The sequence below is a fragment of the Pelodiscus sinensis genome, chromosome 1, assembly GCF_052426305.1.
Source record: "Pelodiscus sinensis isolate ZL-2025 chromosome 1, ASM5242630v1, whole genome shotgun sequence".
In the NCBI taxonomy this organism is placed as follows: domain Eukaryota; kingdom Metazoa; phylum Chordata; order Testudines; family Trionychidae; genus Pelodiscus; species Pelodiscus sinensis.
The window spans coordinates 142,077,301-142,092,478 of NC_143052.1; the positions used below are offsets into that span (position 1 = coordinate 142,077,301).

General features: G+C 41.2%; 1 protein-coding gene across 1 annotated transcript in view; it reads left to right on the forward strand.

Moving 5' to 3' along the window:
• Nucleotides 1-15,178, forward strand: part of LOC102455180 (scavenger receptor cysteine-rich domain-containing protein DMBT1-like) — a 93,199-nt gene that overhangs the window by 44,681 nt on the left and 33,340 nt on the right. Inside the window, exons 13-18 of the mRNA XM_075903235.2 lie at nucleotides 1,859-2,173; nucleotides 3,768-4,082; nucleotides 6,668-6,982; nucleotides 12,199-12,513; nucleotides 13,870-14,184; nucleotides 14,365-14,679. Of these exons, the coding sequence (XP_075759350.2) occupies nucleotides 1,859-2,173; nucleotides 3,768-4,082; nucleotides 6,668-6,982; nucleotides 12,199-12,513; nucleotides 13,870-14,184; nucleotides 14,365-14,679 (1,890 nt within the window). The remainder of the gene's footprint in view (nucleotides 1-1,858; nucleotides 2,174-3,767; nucleotides 4,083-6,667; nucleotides 6,983-12,198; nucleotides 12,514-13,869; nucleotides 14,185-14,364; nucleotides 14,680-15,178) is intronic.

The window sequence follows — 15,178 nt, forward strand, 5'->3', positions numbered from 1 at the left end:
AAGGATGGCCGGAAGCAGTGCTGGCAGGCCATCAGAGGAGGACTTAGAGCGTGGAGATGCTGTCTCAGGCTAGCCCAGGGCTGTGCTTAAAGGGTCCCGACTCCCACCCCGGACAGACAGTTCTCAGGGGTGCCCCGCTTGCAAAGCAGTCCTGGCTTGGAGTGCCCTGAGTGCCCACACTGGGCACATCACAGCACTCGGCCATCAGCCCGGCTGCACTTGCCGCAGGCTGCCATCTGGGGAGAGGGGGCAATTGGGGGGCTGCAGGAGAGCTTCCACCCCCAGAAACCCACAGAGCCAGCCTAGTCCTCCCCATCGGGGGCTCGTGCCCCATTCCTCCCTCACCTCCTTCCACTTACCCTTCCCTAGCCCCTCTTCTTGATGTACAAAATAAAGATAACGTGTCTTCCAAAATGGAATCTGTCTTTATTGAACAAAACTGGGGGAGACTGGGAAAAGGAGGTGGGTGGCTCGATCCGTGCCAGGTGCAGGATCTGCTGGCTGGGTGCTGGCAGGCTTGCACCTGGCAAGGGCACCGTAGCCAGCCCGTGCCCCTTTAAGAGGTCCAGGGCCGGGAGGGGGGCAATAGAGTTTCCCTGGTGTTGGCCAGAGTGGCCACCAGGGAAACCTGGGGAGGGCTAGCTTCCCACTAGTTCGAATTAAGAGGCTACACACCCCTTAATTCGAACTAGCTAGTTCGAACTAGGCTTAATCCTCGTGGAATGAGGATTACCTAGTTCGAACTAAGCGCTCCGTTAGTTCAAATTAAGTTCGAATTAACGGAGCGCTAGTGTAGCGCCTATGAAAGTTAGTTCAAACTAACTTTGTAGTGTAGACATACCCAGAGAGAGCTCACTACTCCATGGAGCTTGCACTGATTGGGGTTCCCAGATGATGATGGTAGCCCGGGGTCTAGAGGGCAGGAGACAAGCAGAACAGAGCCCCCAGCACGATCAGACAGGAGATGAAGAAGTCTCAATGGAACTGATGCAGTTTAAATCCAGGTATCAGAACAGTTTTTCCTGGGGCAAGGATAGGAGTTTTTATAGGGATAGTTCAAAGAGAAAGAGGAGAGACAATAGGGACTGATAATCCTTGGTTATGGGTGATGTTCCTTGAACGAGGTCACAATGCATCTAGGCAGTTTCAGTATTTTAGATATCAATAGGATCGTTACTAGAATTGGTCTGATAATGACTAATTTGGGTGTGGGCAGGCCTGGGTTCATTAGCATCTGGAGTAGAGATTTCCCATCAGGCAGTGCTTCTCTGCTTTCGGTATCCCATAGTTCACTGCAGTTCCTGCCTTGGAAGAGCTGGTCTCCATTCTGTATGCTAATGAGTTCTATCTTCAATGCAGATGAGGCTGGGGTGTTTCCTTAATTAGTTTAGGTGTTTCTTCCCTGGCCTTTTCATTGCTTTGTCTGATTCCAGCAAAGGCTTAGGGGAAGGGGTGGGAGGGAAGGATGGTTTTTCATGAATGTCACTCGCTGGCTCCCAAAAGCAGAGGGCTGGTAGGTGACACTCTTGCTGAATGGAAGTTTTTCTGAATCACAAAGAGTATGACAATACAGAAAAGAACAAATATTTAAATGTCATAAATTTCTGTCACACAACCTATGGGCATAAAGTATACCTTACTTATAAGCCCTAAAAGCTAAATGAGGAACAACAAGGCTTTTGACATTTGGAAATATATAGTATGTAGGACATTGTTCCCTTTAATACACTTGAAAATCACCACTGACAGCATCATCAAGAATGTCAGTTTGATCGGTTGTTTTATTTCTGATTACTTAAAGCACTGTCGTCTTGTTCAATAGGAACAGACATATTAACTACAGAGATTCTACCCACAGGAAGCAAACAGCTCAGACTGGTGAATGGAACTGATCGGTGCTCTGGTAGAGTGGAAATCTATAATGACGGTATCTGGGGGACAGTCTGTGATGATTTCTGGGACCTATCAGACTCCAATGTTGTTTGCAAACAGCTTGGATGTGGATACACTGTTCTTTCAAATCTCTCTGGACATTATGGGGAAGGACCAGGAAAGATCTGGCTGGATGATCTCAACTGTTCTGGAAATGAATCCAAGCTATGGGAATGCCCTTCCAGGGGATGGGATCGACATAACTGTCATCACTATGAAGATGTAGGAATTGTCTGTTCAGGTGTGTATAATGAATTCTCTATTGAACCTGATTAACAGGAAAATAATTCATGGATTCATAGACTTCAAGGCCAGGAAGGACCATTGTGATCTCTAATCTGACCACCTATAAAAGAAGGACATAGGACTTCCAAAATAATTACTAGGGCATATCTTTTAGAAGAACATCCAATGTTGATTTAAGGATTTCCAGTGATGGAGAATCCACCATGTCCTTTGCTAAATTTTTCCAACGGCTGAATTCCCTCCCTGATTTAAAATTCCTTTGTGAATTTGTCTGGCTTCAGTTTCTAGCTATTAGACTGTGTTCTATCTTTGCTTGCTAGATTGAAGAGCCTGTAATAAAAAAAAAATTGTTTACCATGTTGGTACTTGTTGACTGTGATTGTTATCCCTTAACCTGCTCAAGGAGCTCCATCTATTTAGCTTATCACTAGAGGCATTTTTCCAGTCCTTTAATCATTATTGTCACTCTGCTTTGAACTGTGTTTATCAGTGCTCTTCTTGAATCTTTCTATATTCAGAAAATTGGACACAGTAGTCCAGCTACTGTCATGCCAGTGCCGAATATATAGGTAAATAACCTCACTATTCCTGCACAAGAGTCCTCTGTTTTTGCATCCAAGGATGGCATTGGCCCTTTGGGCCAGTGTTGCGCTGGAGATCATGTTCAACTGTTTTATCAATTACTACTTCCAAATCTTTGTCAGAGACACTACTTCCCAGGATAGAGTCACCCATCCTATAAGTAAGGCCTCCATTATTTGCTCCTAGATACATACATTTATATTTCATTTTGCCTTAGTAAAACACAGATTGTTTGCTTGAACCTAGCTTACTAGATCCAGATTTTCTCTGTATCTGTAGCCTGTCCTCTTCCCATAATCTTTGTGTTATCTGCAAACTTTATTGGTGATGGTTTTGTATTTTCTTCTATGATATTGATAAAAATATTTAAATAGTGTGGTGTGAAAAAGTGATCCCTATCCCACTTAGGAGGATTTCCCATTCATAAATATGTTTTTAGACCTATCAGACAATTTTAAATCCCTTTAATGTGTCATGCAGTTTTTTAAATACTATTTTTTTTACTCAAAATGTCATAGAGTACCAAGTCTAAGGCCAAGTCTGTGCTACCATTTTTGCCAGAAAAACCTTTGTCTCTCAGCAGTGTGAAAAAACATACGTTTTGGTGGCATAAATGACAGCGTACCCAGCACTATTTTAGTGGGAGAGGTCCTGCCAACAAAGCTCCTACCATTTAGGAATAGATGCTGGAACTAGGAGTGAGTACAGTGGGTGCTGTTGCACCCCCTGGCTTCAGTGGTTTCAATTACATACTGTGGTTAAAGTGGTTTTCATTGTATAGTTTTCCTCCATCCTTTGTCTTGTCTAACTAGATTGTAAGATTCTCAGGACAGGGACTCTCTCTTATTGTGTGTTTAGCAAATATCTAGCACTATGGAACCTCAATCATGATTGGAGCCCCAAAGCAGTGCTATAATACACATAATAACCAGTATAATATATCAAAGTGGCTTGGTTTTCAAAAATGCTGAAGAGCGTCCATTGACTTTAAAGATTTTTCCCTACAGGAAGCCATCAGGTCAGACTAGTGGATGGAGCTGATCGCTGTGCTGGGAGAGTGGAGATTTCTTATAATGGCAACTGGGGCACAGTCTGTGATGATTCCTGGGACCTATCAGATGCCAAAGTCATTTGCAAAGAGCTGGGATGTGGACACGCCATCAGTGCAACTGTCTCTGCTCATTATGGGCAAGGGTCCGGGCAGATCTGGATGGATGAGCTGAAGTGCTCTGGAGCCGAATCCACTCTTTCAGAATGTCCTTTCAAGGGCTGGGGGCAGCATAACTGTGGGCATCATAAAGATGCAGGCGTGCTCTGTTCAGGTCTGTTCTGTGAACACTTTGTTTCACTGATTAATAAGGAATGAATATGAGAGATGAATGTTAGCTACTGGAGATGGAAAATCAGAACATAATTGAATGTGATTGAGAAAAATCTCTCTGCTCAGAAGGAGAAATTTTTCAGGAATAAATGCTAGAAAAAATGATAAGCAACAGAGTTAAGATCCATCTCCTAGACTGTGGGGAATTGTAGGACAGGACACACCTTCCCTCAAAATGTGTGAACCCCAGGATTTTTCTTATTATGATGACATCAGCTATAACAGAGGCCAAAATCACTGTTTTGTAACCTAACTAAAGTTTTTAATATTGCTATACATATAAAATGAAATAGTTTATTTAATTTAATTCCTATCACTTCAAATTGTGGAAAAACTCAGACTATTGAACTGGGAAATTTGAAACTGGAAATTGAGCTGAAACTGAGGCACTAATGATGATATGGTTTAGCGCAGTCAGAGTGGAAATGCAGAGACAACCTGCAACCAAGGCTGGTTGTCTGTATGGGCAAAAAACAGAAAAGCCATAATTTTAAATTAAAAAAAGAAATATCTATGATGCATTGTTATTTGTCATAAGAAATATTATGAGAAGTTTAATAGTCTTTAATTTACAAGAAGCACAATCTGAAACCAACTAATTTTTAGATTGTGTTTTAGAAACTCATAGTCCACTACAGGCAGTCCCCGGGTTAAGTACAAGATAGGGATTGTAGGTTTGTTCTTAAGTTGAATTTGTATGTGTGGTTTAAAGTAAAAGGTTTGGAAATGTGGCTAGTCCCAGGAAGGCGCAGAAACAGGCAAACTATTACTAAATATCTTTTAAACTTTTATTAAAGGGCTTCTACGTATAAATTATGATTTTATCAATTTCTTACATACGTAGGCACTAAATAATTATTAGAATGTCCAAAAAGCAAAATGCAATACAGTGAAGAAAATTCTTTGAGGTTTCTCTAAATCCCAATAGTTGTTAACAAGGGACTAGGGATTATTAACAGTTACATTTACATCAGTCTTACTTATAAGACTAATCATTTATCTAAAACTTTTAACACTACTACTTAACAATACCTCTAAACAATTTCAGATAACAATACTTACATTTAACAGACACACAAACTACAACAACAACATATTTGGTATTTGTTATGCTTGGCATACGTTACGCTCTACAGGAACTCGTTTGGTTCGGTGAGCGGGAGGTGGCCCTCGGGTGATCAGTCCTTGAACCTGGCTCATATTCCGCCATCCAATGTTTATTCGGGATTCCTCAATTTGATAGAGGAGGGGTAGCTGTTTTATAGAGAGCTTTTGCCCACTTTTTGTGATAGGCTAGCAGACCCTGTCTGCTAAGTGACAGGGGTAAGGGGGTGAGATGGTTTCCTGTTTTTCCTTTTCTGCCTTATTGGGCATGGCACAGTCAGCACAACCAGCATGAACTTTACATGAACTTTTTAGGTCTGGTTTTGGTTCCTGTTCGTCGCTGACCTTTAAGTTACATAGTGTAAGGGTTTTCATCAAGGGGAAGTTGACCTTTTGCTTGGATGGCAATACGCGCGAGAGGCCTGGCCAGCAAAGAGCCTGCTTCCACAGTATGTAAGTCGGAACTGGTACATATTGTAGGGGAAACTCTAGCCAAACATTTCTCCAGAGCTCAGTTTTATTCTCCCACACCTCACTTCCCTCAGTCCTTTATTTTCAAGCTGAGGTGTCTGCTGAGAAAAGCCGCTCCGCGTCTCCCTGGTCTGCTGGGGGGGGGGGGGAGGGCGCTAGCTTCGCATCTCCCTGGTCTGCTGGGGGGAAGCAACTAGTGTGGGGTTGCCTCACCCCGTTTGTAAGTAGGGATCCAATGTAAGTCGGATCCATGTAACCTGGGGACTGCCTGTATATTGGACACATAGGCTATGTCTAGATTGCAGGCTTCTTTCAAAAGAAGCTTTTCTGGAAGAGAAAAAGCGATCTGCTTTTTCGAAAGATAGCATCCACACTGAATCTATCTCGCATTTAAGCAGTGATTACTAAGGATGAGTGGCCACCAGGGCATCTGTGCTTTTTCCTCTTCTTTCGAAAGAACTCCCTCTTCCCCATCCACACACGCCTTTTTCTGAAAGAGCTCTTTGGGAGAAAGGCTTCTTCCTCATAGAAAGAGGTTTACCAATGTTGGAAAATCCCCTCTGTTCTTTCAGTTTTTTTCGAAAGAACACAATTGCGGTGTGGACGTAAGTGAAGTTTTTTCAGAAAAATAGTCATTTTTTCGAAAAAACTCTGCAGCGGAGACATACTCAGTGTAGACCTAATTTTGTAAGAATTCACAAAGCAGACTTGCTTCCAAGCAGATAACCCAGAGAAACAAGGAATATGAATGTATGGGGAGGGAAGCAAGGTGGGAATCAAACACCACTGACTGTATTAAAGCTGCCTTGGAATATGCAAACTGCCTCGTAAGTAGGAGATGATACCTATATTTACAGTCATGATTGCTGAGATCATCATTATAGCACAGGTATTTTTAAGATTTCAGAAAACATCCTCTTCTTTGATTGCATCTAGAATTTCTCCTTACAGGAAGCAAGCAAATCAGACTGGTGAATGGAGTAGATAGATGTGCCGGGAGAGTGGAAATTTATTACAACAACACCTGGGGGACAGTCTGTGATGATTCCTGGGACACATCAGATGCCAATGTTGTTTGCAAGGAATTGGCATGTGGACATGCCATCAGTGCACCTGGCTCAGCTCATTATGGGCAGGGGTCTGGGAAGATCTGGCTGGATGATGTGAGCTGCTCTGGAAGCGAATCCTATCTTCGGGACTGTTCCTCCAGAGGATGGGGTCAGCATAACTGTGGGCATGGTGAAGATGCTGGAGTTCTCTGCTCAGGTCTGTTCTGTGTGTGCTGTGTGCGCTGTGTTGAATCTGATTAACAGAAGCAATGTAAAAGATTGATATTAACTAAACAGGATGCAATAAAATGAGAAGGCAGAAGAGTATGATGGAGAATAATCACTCTGATGGACCCAGAATTCTTTTTGGCATTTTTTTCTACTAAAATTCTTTGTTTCTGCCCTAAACAGTGCAGTGAAGTTGAGATAGGATTTTTTTTCTTAGGGTTAAGCCCAATCTTTTTCTGTTCCAAATCTGCTCCATGAATTAACAGTTTAAAATATTCAAGTACATCAGGCTAAGTACTACCCTTTGAGGCATCATAGTATTAATGTTTTCAGGGTGTAGCCTTATTATAGTTACTTGTTTTCTAGGCCTTGATTTATTCTTGTACCATTACAAAACTTTTCTTCTTACTTTGTGGTTTTTCCTAAATAATCTTTCTGAAAAATACCTGTAAATTGCATCCATCACATTTAGCTGCTCTTTTAGGGCATGCTTACACAGCAGCATTATTTCAGAATAACTGACATTATTCTGAAATAACAAAGAGTATGTCTACACTGCAAGCCATTATTTCAAAATAACGGTGAACTGGAGGACTTCTTACTCTGACTCCTGTAACCCTTATTTCATGAGAAGTAAGGGAAGTTGAAGGAAGGGTGTTCTTCCTTCAACTTTCTGCTGTGTAGACAGCGCCAAAAGCCGAAATAAGCTATTTAACTTAAGCTACGCAATTGATGTAGCTCAAGTTGTGCAGCTTAATTAGACTTTTGCTCTGCTCTGTAGTCGAGCCCTTAGTGATGTTTTGAAAAGTCAAGTATCAGAGAGGTATCCGTGTTAGTCTGAATCTGCATGAACAACAAGGAGTCCTGTGGCACCTTATAAACTAACAGATTTATTGGAGCATAAGCTTTCGTGGGCAAAGACACACTTCATCAGATGCATGTAGTGGAAATTCCAGAGTCAGGTATATATAGGCACATGAAAAGAAAGGAGTACCAATCAAGAGGAAGGCCAGAGAGAACAAGTTCAATTCAGTCAGGGAAGATGTGGCCAGCTTCTAGAAGCTGATGTAGAGGTGTGAAAACGAAGAAAGGAGAAACTGCTTTTGTAATTGGCTTCACAGTCTTTGTGTAATCCTAAAGTGATAGTGTCAAATTTGCAAATGAATTGTAGCTCTGCAGTTTCTCTTTGAAGTCTGTTTTTGAAGTTTTTTGTTGCAGGATGGCTACTTTTAAATCTGCTACTGTGTGTCCAGGGAGATTGAAGTGTTCCCCTACAAGTTTTTGTATGTTACTATTCCTGATATCTGATTTGTGTCCATTTATTCTTTTATGTAGGGACTGTCCAGTTTGATCAATGTATATGGCAGAGGGGCATTGCTGGCACGTCATATATTACATTGGTAGATGTGCAGGTGAATGAGCCTGTGATGGTGTGGCTGATGTGGCTAGGTCCTGTGACGGTGTCGCTGGTGTAGATATGTGGGTAGAGTTGGCACTGAGGTTTGTTGCAGGGATTGGTTCCTGAGTTAGAGTTACTGTGGTGCGGTGTATAGTTGTTGGTGAGAATTTGCTTCAAGTTGGTAGGCTGTCTGTAGGTGAGGACTGGCCTACCTTCCAAAGCCTGTGAGAATGAGGGATCATTGTCCAGTATGGGTCATAGATCACTGATGATTCGTTGGAGAGGTTTTAGCTCGGGACCGTAGGTGGTGGCAAGTGGTGTTCTGTTATTTTCTTTGTTGGGCCTGTTTTATAGGAGGCTTCTGGATACACATCTGGCTCTGTCAATCTGTTTCCTCACTTCTTCAGGTGGGTATTGTAGTTTTAAGAATGCTTGGTGAAGATGTTTTAGGTGTTTGTCACTGTCTGAAGGGTTGGAACAAATGGGGTTATACCTTAGTGCTTGACTGTAGACAATGGATTGTGTGGTGTGTCCAGGATGGAAGCTGGAGGCATGTAGGTAAGCATAGCGGTCTCACAGACCTTGGAAGACAGGCCAGTCCTCGCCTACAGACAACCTGACAACCTGAAGAAAATTCTACAATTCATTTGCAAATTTAACACTATCAATTTAGGATTTAAAAAAGATTGTGAATGGCTATCCAACTATAAAAGTAGTTTCTTCTCTCTTGCCTGTATATTTATACCTGCCTCTGGAATTTCCTCTACATGCATCTGACGAAGTGGGTCTTTGCCCACAAAAGCTTATGCTCCAATAAATGTGTTAGTCTATAAGGTGCCACAGGACTTCTTGTTGAAAAGTCAACTATGTGAGAGCAGTGTGTTTGCATAAAAAATGCCTTTTCAACTATATGTATTTATATTTATCCATATTGTCACACAAGCCTGTCTTTAATTAAACTAACAAGTATCAAGCTCCTCTGCACCAAAGTTATACTATAAGACAAAATCCTGACACACTGAAGTCAATAGGAATTTAGCCATTGATTTCAGAGGGATCAGGATTTTGCCCTGGGTGTGTAATCTCTGTTATCTCCTCATTTGTCATATTTTTCAATTTTATTTATCAATTTAAAATATTATATCAATGTAATAAGCATTAATAGACAACTCCCCTCCCCAAATAAAAAACAAATGGAAAAATAGCAAAATGAACACATGAGAGTTTTTAATGGGAAAATCAAGCACATCACTATTGGAGAAAAAAGATATGAAACAAAAATATGTTATTGATGATAACATAAGAAACTAATAAACAAAAATTAAAGTATATAAAAGGACAGTGAAGATTCAACAGCTCAGATGATTCAGTGTCATAATCAACATTCAACTGATGAAAGGATCCTCTTGATTATTATCTGAAATACTGTATAGGAAAAGCTTTGCCATCATGGTAATTAAAAATATATGTTGTTTCTGATAATTATGCAAGTATACCTTTTACTGGAAAGAGGCCTGAAACATGTAACATATTTCTTACTTTGCCCTGAATTTTAATAATTAATTACATCTCACTTGTGTGGCCTAGAAATATCTGGACAGAAATAAGCATTTTGCCTTAAAAAATAATCAGTATTAAATAGAAGATTTATCTTTTCTTTCAGTCAGCTCTCATCACATCTTCCTGCTGAAATACAGATATAAATTACAGCAGCAGTATTGGGGAAAGAAGCCAATTATCTAATATTGTAAAAATGTTCAATTTCTGTAGGGAAGAACTGAATTCTTCTAAAGAATGCAATAATAAAGTAATACTTTCAAGTAATATCACCAGTGACAACTGCCCTCTTGGCCAGCACATTGAGAATTGAATCCAGACCATTAGAACTCAAAGCAGGAACTGCCACGAACTAAAGCTCTGTAGCTTAGGCTGTAACAGACTCATATCCTCTGTGGATCAGACACATAGTGGGGCTGTAACATACTTGCCAGTGAATTATTCTAATCCCTTTCCTTCAGATTCAGAAGGAATGCTTGTTACCAAAAAGTCAATATTTTACTAAAGTTTTCAAAGGTCTCTTGCCTTTTACTTATTAACTAATTTGTTAGGGCTGTCAAACAATTAAAAATGAATCATGATAAATCACGATTAAAAAAATCAATCACAATTAATTGCATGATTAATCACACAGTTAAACAATAATAAGAATACTATCTATTTAAATATTTTTTGATGTTTTCTACATCTTCAAATATATTGATTTCAATTACAACACAGAATACAAAGTGTATCGTGCTCATTTTATATTTATTTTTTATTACAAAACATTTATACTGTAAGAAAAAAACTTCAGTTCACTTCACTGAAATATTGTAGGCGGGGAGCCTGGGATCAGCCCCTTTGAAATGCTGTGATCAGCTGTGTTGCACTGCTTTTTTTCAAAGGGGCAGCATAACATGGAGTCTGGGGTCAGCTGGAATTTCCAGCTGACCTCGAGCTCCTTGCAGTGCTGCCCGTTTGAAATGCAGTGGCGCGTTTCAATGGGGTAGCCCAGCAGGGAGTCCGAGATCAGCTGGAATCCCCAGCTGACACCGGGTTCAGTGCAGCGGTGCCCCTTTGAAATGCTGTGGTGGTGTTTCAAAGGGGTAGTGCCGCACAGCTGATCCCAGGCTGCCTGCCGCACTGCTCCTTTGAAACGCCATAGTGGCATTTCAAAGGGGCAGCACAGTGGGGAGCCCAGGATCATCTGGAATCCCCAGGATGACCCTGGGCTCTGTGCAGTGTTGCCCCTTTGAAATGCCAGAGCGGTGTTTCAAAAGGGCAGCGCAGCAGGAGCCGGGAATCAGCAGTGCGGCGCTGCCGCTTTGAAATGTGGCAGCGTTTCAAAGGGGCAGCCCCGCACATCTGATTCTGGGCTCTGTGCAAGTGCCTGCAATTAATGCAGACGTTAATGTGCATTAATTGACAGCCCTACAAATAATACTTTTTTAGAATTCTGGCCAATATTGTGTTTTTCTGTTTTTCTTTTTATTTCAAAGGCTGATATTTTCTGCCCTATGTACAGTTGGGTTATGTTCTTGGAACTGTAGCTATATGATATGAACTCAGAATAGTCAAATTTAGCTCCAAAGTATTGGCTTGATAAAAAATTAATTTTCTTGCATACTGTGGATTAGAAATCTGGATAATCTGCATGACACTAATAATGCCAGTACACTACAGTTTGCAGGTAGTGGTAGTGCAGAGAGAAAGAGAAAGCTTTTAACTAAGACTGTGTTTTATGCATATTTTTTTTAGTTAAAATAAAATTAGTGCTCCACAGAACTTTAATTGTTTTTAATTAGGAATCATGAGAAGTGAAATAATCTGTATTCATGCAAAATTGATTTGAATCATTTAATAATCTTTCACTAGCAACTTAAGACCATTTTAAAAAATTACTCCAGATCCAATGGGCATTGAAACATAAGTCAATAAAAGGACAAATATGTAACATATGTACAGGACTTTAGCTCAGTAGCCAGCTGGTGAGAGAGAAAAAACTAAACATCATGAATTTTGAAAAAATATACAACTCTGCTTATAACCATTTCTAAGCATGAATGTGGAATGAGTATGTGGAGTATCAAAATGTCAAGAATGTAGAAAATGAGACTCATCAGCCACTGTAACAGCTCCGTGGCAGATATTCACTCTCATAAATTGCTGTGAATGTCATTTTCACATGCCCAGGTGTGTTCTGAAATCTTACAAACATCTTTGTCTTCTATAGGGAAGACATTAATATTTGGAATTTATCCCTACAGGAAGCAAACAGATCAGACTGATGAATGGAGTAGATAGATGTGCCGGGAGAGTGGAGATATATCACAACAACACCTGGGGGACAGTCTGTGATGATTCCTGGGATACATCAGATGCCAGTGTTGTTTGCAAAGAATTGGAATGTGGACACACCATCAGTGCACCTGGCTCAGCTCATTATGGGCAGGGATCAGGGCAGATCTGGCTGGATGATGTGAGCTGTTTTGGAAATGAATCCTATCTTCGTGACTGTTCCTCTGGAGGATGGGGTCAGCATAACTGTGGGCATGGTGAAGATGCTGGAGTTCTCTGCTCAGGTCTGTTCTGTGGATGCTGATTTCAAATTGATATGCTAGGATTAATATAAAAGACAGAGAAGCCATACAATAAGAAGAGAAGTATGCACAGTAGACAAAAATCTTCTTGCTCATCACATGCACATATTGCCATCTAGTAGATCAGCTCCAAAGGGAGTTGTGAAGCCAGTGCTGGGTGGAGACTTGCCATGAGCTGGATGAAATGAAGCACAGGCTGGATCCAGCTTGCTGAACACAGGTTTCCCACCCTTCTTTACAGCAGCCCAAGAGTGATCCCGAATAGAGACTGCAGATTTGAAATTAGGTGTATTGGCAGAGCTAGTCCTGTACTGAGGAGAAGCTTGCACAGTTCCTGCTCATACTGTATTCATGCTATAGCTGTCCCCTACAAATAGCCAGTTTGTCAGAGTGGTCCACTGAGTGTCTCAGCTACTGATGAGCACTAGGAAAGCCTAGTTTTTCAACAAACTCTACAGCAATGGTTCCCAACCTTTTCTAGATGGGGACCCATTTTGACAATTCAGGAAGACTTGGTGACGGAGGGCAGTTCATAAAATGTGTGATGGCTCCTTAAGAGCCACCTGGGGAGACATCTGGTGACCCTTTTAAAACGTAATGGCGACCCATATTTGGGTCCCAATCCATAGGTTGGGAAACCCTGCTCTACACACTCCCAATATTGACTCCCTTTACCTGCCTTACTTAGAGTAACTTAAAAAACAACGAATAGTCCTGCAACGTTAGGGTATGTCTACACTTGTCCCCTAGTTCGAAGTAGGGAGGCAAATGAAGCCTACCGAAGTTGCTAATGAAGCATGGGATTTAAATATCTCATGCTTGATTAGCATATTCGCAGCCAGTCGCCATTTTAAAAAGCTGGTAGCCCGAATTAACTCTCCGCGTGTAGACGCGGTAGTCTGATCCAAAACCCTTCCCTTGAATTAACTGTTACTCCTCATTCTCCATTTTTCCACATTTATTTCTTCATTTGGTGTAATGCCATTTTAAATTAATATGCACTAAAAAACAAAATGTATGATGAAAAAACAAAGGCATCAAAAGAACAATCTTAGTATTATGCATAAATGTGTTCGTGTGCAGAAAAAAGGCCTCAAACCCATTTAGGGTTCAACAAGTCATGAGATCTAATACCAGAACTCTGACACATTTCCTTAAACTCTGTTTACTGTTGTATGGACTGTAACAAGAAACAATTTTCCATCATTAATGCTGTACTATTAAGAGAAATAACAGTTTTGCCTGAGAATATTGGCATTCTTTGTTCAGGAGTTTTTTGTTCTGAAATCTTCTTCAGAACAAATATGCTATGCCAATAGCTGGGCTTCTTCCCTGCAGGGAGCAGGCAGATCAGACTGGTGAATGGAGCCGATCGCTGTGCTGGGAGAGTGGAGATTTCTTACAATGGCAGCTGGGGCACAGTCTGTGATGATTCCTGGGAACTATCAGATGCCAGTGTTGTTTGCAAACAGCTGGGATGTGGCCACGCCATCAGTGCAACTGTCTCTGCTCATTATGGACAGGGATCAGGGCAGATCTGGCTGGATAAAGTGAAGTGTTCTGGAACTGAATCCTATCTCTGGGAGTGTTCTTCCAGTAGATGGAGTCAGAACAACTGTGGACACAGCAAAGATGCAGGAGTTCTCTGCTCAGGTATGTTGTATGAATCAAATGGCCTATTGAGTCTTTCAGAGGTGCAATTCAGGCCACCATGTTTAAAGCTGTGTTCAGCTTCTCACTTAAAGCAGGCATTCACACTCGTCAGCTCAGGTTACCTATTAATTTGATATTAACTAAGAATTTGATACTAATATCTGAAATTTCTGCTTACAGGAAGCAAACAGATCAGACTGGTGAATGGGCCAGATCGTTGCTCTGGGAGAGTGGAAATTCATCACAGTGTCTCCTGGGGGACAGTCTGTGATGATTCCTGGGATCTATCTGATGCCAATGTAGTTTGCAAAGAACTGGGATGTGGACACGCCATCAGTGCACCTGGCTCTGCTTATTATGGGCAGAGATCTGGGCAGATCTGGCTGGATGATGTGAGCTGCTCTGGAAATGAATCCAATCTTCGGGACTGTTCCTCCAGAGGATGGGGTCAGCATAATTGTGGGCACAGTCAAAATGCTGGAGTTCTCTGCTCAGGTCTGCTTTTTCAAAGCTTTATTGAATCTAATTAATTCAAGACTAATATAACAGATGGGTGGAACCCTACTTGAGACCTTGTTCTTTAATTCGTTACTCTTTGCTTGTGGTTGTTTAACCAACCATGTATTTATTTTATGGTTGTTCCATCTCACATATCTGAATGCCATGCGAGACTGTGTCAAAAGTCATGATAAAGTCCAACTTATTATGTGTCATTCCCCCCTCTCATTCCCCCAATCTACCAAACTAGTTAGCCTGTCAAAGAAAGAAGTCAACTTGATTTGGTATGATTTCTTCATAGTAAATACTTGCTGGCTGCTAGTAAATAGTAAATACTTGCTGCTCCCTTTCATCCAAAAAGTGTTATTGCTGTCATGGGTTCCCAGGTATCAAGGTTGAGTGGATAAGTCCTTAGTTCCCTCACTTCTCCATTTATCCTTTTTTAAAGATGGGCACTACATTAGCCATTCTCCAGTTTTCCAGAACCTCTCCTGTC